Genomic DNA, 6,547 nt, shown 5'->3' on the forward strand with positions numbered 1-6,547 from the left:
TAAAATAATGATTCCCCAACCGCCGGCTTGTTTTCCAGCGGAAGTATTTGCGGGGCGTGGCAATTGCCTTGGACCCGGAGTACTCGGAGCCGGAGTTTCCGGCCAAGAAAGAGCGGTGGCGGCATCAGGGCGTAACGAAATGCGCATAAAACAGGGCGAATTTACAGCCGGAGTCCTTCTTAATGTGCCATGGCGAACCGCAGGACACTGCCTGCCAGAAATCAGACACCAGTCACCAGCCACCATTCACCAGGACTGCTTTTTTGGGCGGCTTTTGGCCTCATTTCGAGCGTTTATTCATTGTGCCTTTTAAGAGCTTCCGTTTCGTCACGCATAACGCTTTCGAACGACAATGACACGAACATCAAAATCATCAGCATTATCTGCACAGCCACACGGAACACGGACTACGGAATACGGAGCATCGAACGGAGAACAGGGATCGGGGAACACCATCCGGAACAAGGGACGGGTCTGGGGATTTCATCTGGGAGAGTGTCCATGGAGAAAGGAGCTCTTAAACGCCCGCAGTCCAACTACAAAATGGAACAAGTGACGGAGTGCAGAGATCAAACAGAGATGACAACATTTTCTGGGACAAATCTAGTTACGGAATTAATTTCAGCCATTATTTTGAAACCGTTTTCACAACATAACATTTTTATATTAATTTTTGGATCAATGTATTCCTAAGGACCGACATTTTCTAGATATATGTTTTTTTGTACAAATAAAATATATAGTATAAATATTTTAATATTATTGTTAGTAAAAGATATTTCTAATTTCATAATTTGGAATACTTAAACAATAAAAAATACTTCTATAATTCCTGGTTTTATATGAAATTATTCCACCCCTCTTTTTTCCATCAAAGACCCTTTCCACTTGAGGAGTATAAAGCTGTCATCACTGACTTGAGGTTTTGCTGCTCCCCCTGGTCCCATTCCCGCCACTGGTCAGGCCAATGAGTGAGGTGTTCCTGTCCGGCGCTCCTTGTCTGGCCATGTTTGACAACATCTAGGCAAAATGGCGACTTCGCCGTTGTCGTTGAGGTCCCTGCATGACATGGCGTATGCGTAACGTGCGAGCGTTTACGAGCGTGCTTTTATCGCAATTGACATCATCCGAGGCGCTTGTAAACATTGATGCATATTTTAATTTAATGCTAAGCACAACTATAAGCACATAAAAATTCATTGCACTCGTCCACTCGGACTGGGTGAGTCAATAAACACACAGATAGACAGACAAGGCGAACACAAAGGGAGTTCCGTGGGCAAAAGCAAACAATTTATATAATTACCCGCACAGTGGCTGCGCTTAACTGATTGCTTTATTATTTTTTCGAGTGTCATGTTTGCCGTTTTAATTCCGACAACAATACGGCCGTAGCATAAATATTTACGAGCGGCCTGAGCCAAAGTCCAGCATCCTGCGAATCTCGTCCATAGTAATAACAATAATGGTGGGCTACAAAAAATAAAATACTCGGCTTAAACATATGCAAATATTATGGCAAATAAATTTGTACACATCATCAGCACATTTACTGGGCTGGTAACTTAATTACACATGTAAACAATTCCATCAATAAGGCAATAAAGGCGGCTGCATCTGCTGCTGATCGGATTCGGATTCTGAATCGTTGCGAATAGTTTGCCGGGCCAAGAGATGTGCCAAACGATTAAGGCCCCGAATCTTCAATCGCATGCCAAAGCCATATTCAGTGAGCACTAACCAAAGCCAAGCAATTATCGGGGAATATAGTTTGGAATTTAGAGGCAAGCAATCGGATTTATTTGCGGATTGGCTCTCGAGTGGCAGCGGGGCAAATGTGAATGAAAACTGAAAATGGCAACATTTTAATGCCACTCGACTGGCAGCGAAATGAGCAGTGACTGCCAGCGGATTTTTGTAATTGCCACTTGTCGAGTAAATAAAACGAGTGCCACTGTCACGTGCAGCATCCCTTTTTGCACACACATATATTACAGGTCGCATTTTTTGCACCGCTTGAAGTGCCGCATGTTCGACTTTTTTCGCCAGGTGCATTGACGCATAAATTCCAGCCACACTGAAGAGCACCCTAATAAATGCGATTGGAAGTGGCAATGTTGCAACATGAATGATTCGGGCCTCAGCTATAAATAAACTCTTTATGCGCGCATTAATAAATAAAAGAGAACCGGACCACTAATCACTGCACTGATTTATTCGAATTGGCTGTGGAATTTATGACAAGATTTGCCAAACCACTTCCAAATCCATGTCTAATTTTAAATGAAAATGTTCTGCCCCGCAAACAAATCAACTCAAGTGTATCGAAATGAGTTTCGCTTGATTTTTCCCCATCATTCCCCTAATATATATATACGTATGCCTACACATCTCCCTCTCGATTTCAGTCTGCCAAAGGCTGTGACATTTCATTCGCCGGCAATTAGAAGCCAATTTCACGCGTCGCTCTCGCAGCCAAAACCATAAATTTCGCCCGACACTTGTCCGCGCGAAAGCGACTTAAATGGTTTAAGGTATTATGGCCAAGTCTATATTTTATTGGTAAGAACGGAATTTGAAGTGCCCGTTTAATACTCGATTTAATTGGCGCGACAATGGATTTTTTGTGGGTGAGTAAAAATGTTTCTAAAAAAGTTTATGGAATTTTTGTTTTAAAAGCAGGCCTTGCCTAAAATATCACAGTAGAATCTACTTTCTTCCGAATCGATATCTATCTAAAAATGGCTTTCCCATCAAGAAATGTTGACGATATATTGGAGGCGGTGCAGAAAGATCCTTTCCACTTGCGCAATTTGCCGAACATCTACAAGCTAGAACTGGAGTTGCAGAAACGGGAAAGGGGCCACACGGAGAATGTCAGCCACTCCCGCATCCTGTTGAGGGAAGGTCCTGACATACTGGCGAAGTACAAAAACGACGAGGCGACCCTGGAGCTTTTCAATATCTTGGCGCCCGCTCACTTTTATAGTTTACCGCTGAGGTGTGTGGAACCAGTTGAAAGAAACATTGCAAATGTAAATACATACCTGGTAATTCCGGGAAAAAGCATTTTTGAACCGGAGTCTCCATCATAAATGTTAATTTGTTATTCCAATAAAATAAGCATTGCTAGCCTTATGGCTTACAGGCATTACCAGCCGAGAAATCAAGCCAATTGCTTTGGCGGCAATTAAGGCAGTCATCGATTAAGCCATCAATCATATTAACTTTGAGTGCATGACAAGATGAATATGCAGGCTTTGTAAATTTATATATTGCAGCTATGTGTGGGCAAAAGGCGAATCCATAAGCTGACGAAAGCGCAAAGGCAAATCCCCAATTGGGACAAAAGTCAAATGAAATAAAACGGAAATCGCATTCGATGGCAGAGAGACATTTGATGGCCATCGGATCATTTTTCACTTCATTCATAAGCCGGGAAACGTAATTTATGATGGGAAATTCCTAAGACGGAGCAGCAGGCGATAAATTTACAGTTTGCAAAACGTTATTAATTGCTAATTACCTCCGAACATGATTAATGCCCTCCGAGCCGCGCGTTCGTCTCCACATCAGTATGCCCATTGATGTGGCATTTGCACACAGAGGCGAAATATCCTGTTAACAGAGTTATTTCAGTTAATAGCTTTTATGGTAGGTAGTCTGTACGTTTTCTTAACTAGCATGAAAGTAGGTTTTTGTTATAATAAATTAAATATATTTCGTCCAGCTAGTTTTCAATAATATTTAATATTACAGCTACTTATTTTCACTTAGTTATTTAGTATTATAAGTAATAGAATTCACTTATTCTCTCCCTGTGTAGATGAAAGTCATCTTAGTTTCCGCTCGATCCAAGCGTCAGCCACGTGTGACTTTCTTTCGGGCGGGCCGAGCGTGAAACTGCCGTGTAATGTAATTATTGCAAAACTATTCATCATGTTTTGGGCGCCGCCCGCAGTGAACAGAACAGCAGCCACTTAGCTGCCGCGCCTGGGGTCTGTCAAACGCGGCGTATGAGCAATGTGGCCCCAAACTCACAACTACACACACTCATAAATACACAAACACACGAGCGTGCGAGGTTAACTAATTAGCATGTCAAAGCCATCTATATTGCCGTACCGAAGCCGTTTCAAAGTGTTGCCTCCATTGAAAAGAAAAGCCAACCCAAAAGGCGCAAATCCCATTTAATTATGCTTTTATATTCATAATCCCCTGCCATGTTTTCAGCATAATGTCATCCTTAAAGGACACCCACAGCACACAAGAACACACACGCGGCACAACATGCCCATCTATCTGTTTTGATTAATCCTTTGTCAATGGCTCGGACTTAAGGCGAGCAACTAATTTGCTCTCAATGGGCCCCAAGAAAGAGGCGGCTATCGTAAAACAAAACGACCCGGCACACACACAATATAAAATTAAATTAAATTTGTCAAAGGCTCGACGGTGAAGGACCATTAAATGTCCTGCCATATGTGAGGGTTGTTCACAATGAAAATATTGGGTAGCTGTAATCCCAATTGACTGCCAATGTGGACAGTAAATGTAGCTTGAAAGAATTTCCAGAAAATATTTTTAATTTGAAAATAAAATACACGTTACTATTTTCATCAGCTGTATTCTATTTTGTATGGTTACGTAACTATTCGATTGGGTCAAACTGACCCATCAACTGTTTTGTGTGTATCAGTTCCTTCATGTCGGTGTCTCAGTTGCAACCCATATAGGTGATTCCTGTGCTCATAGATCCCAGTTTTGCCCTTCTTTCGATGGCACTGCCCATCTGGTCCGACGGTCTCATAAGGTCGACACTTGCGTTGAGTCCGGAGCAACCTGCCCGGCATAATATAGCTTATACGGGGACGATTGTGGGCCGAAATGGGGGGTCCCGAGTAAGGCACCCTCTTCTCCTTTTTGCCAGACTTTACTTCTGGTTCCCTATAGTAGGTTCGGGCCGCACCGAAATTGGAGAAGACCACCTGGTCACGACTCAAGCTGCTGTGGTGCACTGGCACCCTCGCCGACTCCCTGCGCGGTGGAAACGGGGGCTTCGCACAGCCAAAGGGCGTCCTCACCTCGCCCGGCTTACACTGCATATCGTCCACCAGGCCAGCCCTCGCCTTTGCCTTTTCGAAGCCCTGATCCTTCCAGGAGCGCATTATGATCCGGTTCAGGAAGCCCTCGCGATCCACGCAGCCATTGTCGGACAGAATTTCGGTGGATTTGCACTGGGATGCTTCAGTTTTAGGAACATTTTGAAGAAATATCAAGAATAAACTGAAAATTAAAGGCCCGCTCAAGCTGCCTTGAAATTGCATCTTGGAGTGCACGACTAAACAGACTGAAATATATTTTCCAAACGAAATTAAGTGGAACCATTTAAATGCTAAGCTATGTATAAACAATCGATTTATCTTGCCCTACCGTTAATGATCAATTTCACATGATGTAATTTATTAATTTAATTTAGCATACAAAAGTGTAGGTATTATGCATTTTGTTCCATTTGGTTACTTTTAAAGTACAATCATATAATAAATCTTTATATTATAAGCACAAGATAAAATAACAAGTTAGTGTTATGATTAAAACGTTCCAAGTCGATTTATTTTGTATGATATCAAATTTATCCATACACTGCAGTATCGTAATATTGATCATCATCTTGTTCAAGTTTTTCATGTTTTTCATGTTGTTTTTGTTTAACTGCTCGCCTTTTCTTGATGCAGCGACCTTTTCTTCCGAGGACCTCGTTCGCTCGACACTTGAAACCCGGATGTAGATTTCTTCCCGGCAAGAATACGTACTTCCGTGGCCGATTGTGCCCATATATTGGAGGCCCCTGACTTCGACGCTTGCGAACAGGCTTGATTTCTCCTTCTTCCTCATGGTGCTTCACCTTGAAGCCGGCACCATCGTGCACTATAAGGTTGTGTTCCAGTCTGCTGTGGTGGATCTCCACCCTCGCCGATTCCCTGCGCGGTGGAAACGGTGGCTTCGAGCAGCCAAAGGGTGTTCTCACCTCGCCCGGCTTGCACTGCATATCGTCCACCAGGCCAGCCCTCGCCTTAGCTTTTTCGAAGCCCTGATCCTTCCAGGAACGCATTATGATCCGGTTCAGGAAGCCCTCGCGATCCACGCACCCATTGTCCGACAGAATTTCGGTGGACTTGCACTTGGTTTCAGAACATGACTGAGTGATAAAACTCAGCATGAAACCCAGTACGATTAAGCTGCTTTTTCCCTTCATCCTGCGACTGTCTTGCTGCTAAACTAAGCCCAGAATACACTGGAATTTCGCTACGGAATCAAGTATATGGTCTGTGCAAATCCATTTGTCTTGCCCAACCGTGAATCTTACTATTAACCTGTACTTATAGCTTTAGTGTTTCAGTAGTATAAACAAGGTTTTAATTCACCAACATTATCGATTTTCTGCAGTTGGTAAAATAATAACCGAAATCAATTTGAGGACCACTGAAAACTTTCAAGGTGTTGCTCAGTCGGTTGTTTCTCCGCGGGGCTTGTTGTTTCGATG

At 43.1% G+C, this 6,547-nt stretch overlaps 3 protein-coding genes and 1 long non-coding RNA gene across 6 annotated transcripts; 1 reads left to right on the forward strand and 3 right to left on the reverse strand.

Moving 5' to 3' along the window:
* Positions 1-878: 878 nt before the first annotated feature.
* On the reverse strand, positions 879-2,378 carry LOC138913221 (uncharacterized). The gene is made up of 2 exons (XR_011418877.1): positions 1,307-2,378; positions 879-1,135 (listed from the first exon to the last, which is right to left on the reverse strand). It is a non-coding gene; the product is annotated as an uncharacterized lncRNA (long non-coding RNA).
* A 27-nt stretch (positions 2,379-2,405) lies between these two features.
* Positions 2,406-5,260, forward strand: LOC108056191 (uncharacterized). 3 transcript variants are annotated; one of them, XM_017139896.3, is made up of 2 exons: positions 2,406-2,630; positions 2,707-5,260. In XM_017139896.3, exon 2 carries the CDS (start codon positions 2,742-2,744, stop codon positions 3,093-3,095), a length of 354 nt encoding a protein of 117 aa, XP_016995385.2. In that variant the 5' UTR covers positions 2,406-2,630; positions 2,707-2,741; the 3' UTR covers positions 3,096-5,260. The 3 variants fall into 3 exon arrangements, with proteins under 3 accessions (XP_016995385.2, XP_016995386.2, XP_016995384.2); XM_017139897.3 differs by having other exon boundaries at positions 2,407-2,630; positions 2,683-5,260; XM_017139895.3 differs by having other exon boundaries at positions 2,410-2,630; positions 2,704-5,260.
* LOC108056190 (uncharacterized) lies at positions 4,573-5,355 on the reverse strand. The gene has a single exon (XM_017139894.3). The coding sequence runs from the start codon at positions 5,325-5,327 to the stop codon at positions 4,665-4,667; it is 663 nt and encodes a 220-aa protein (XP_016995383.2). The 5' UTR covers positions 5,328-5,355; the 3' UTR covers positions 4,573-4,664.
* A 233-nt stretch (positions 5,356-5,588) lies between these two features.
* On the reverse strand, positions 5,589-6,297 carry LOC108056192 (uncharacterized). Its single transcript, XM_017139898.3, has one exon. The coding sequence runs from the start codon at positions 6,257-6,259 to the stop codon at positions 5,636-5,638; it is 624 nt and encodes a 207-aa protein (XP_016995387.2). The 5' UTR covers positions 6,260-6,297; the 3' UTR covers positions 5,589-5,635.
* Between the last annotated feature and the right edge of the window lie 250 nt (positions 6,298-6,547).

This window comes from Drosophila takahashii, chromosome 3R, assembly GCF_030179915.1.
Source record: "Drosophila takahashii strain IR98-3 E-12201 chromosome 3R, DtakHiC1v2, whole genome shotgun sequence".
In the NCBI taxonomy this organism is placed as follows: Eukaryota; Metazoa; Arthropoda; class Insecta; order Diptera; family Drosophilidae; genus Drosophila; species Drosophila takahashii.

Coding starts and splice junctions, on each gene's coding strand:
- LOC108056190 (XM_017139894.3), bottom strand. CDS start 5,327: ATGCAATTTCAAGGCAGCTTGAGCGGGCCTTTAATTTTCAGTTTATTC.
- LOC108056192 (XM_017139898.3), bottom strand. CDS start 6,259: ATGAAGGGAAAAAGCAGCTTAATCGTACTGGGTTTCATGCTGAGTTTT.
- LOC108056191 (XM_017139896.3), top strand. CDS start 2,742: ATGGCTTTCCCATCAAGAAATGTTGACGATATATTGGAGGCGGTGCAG.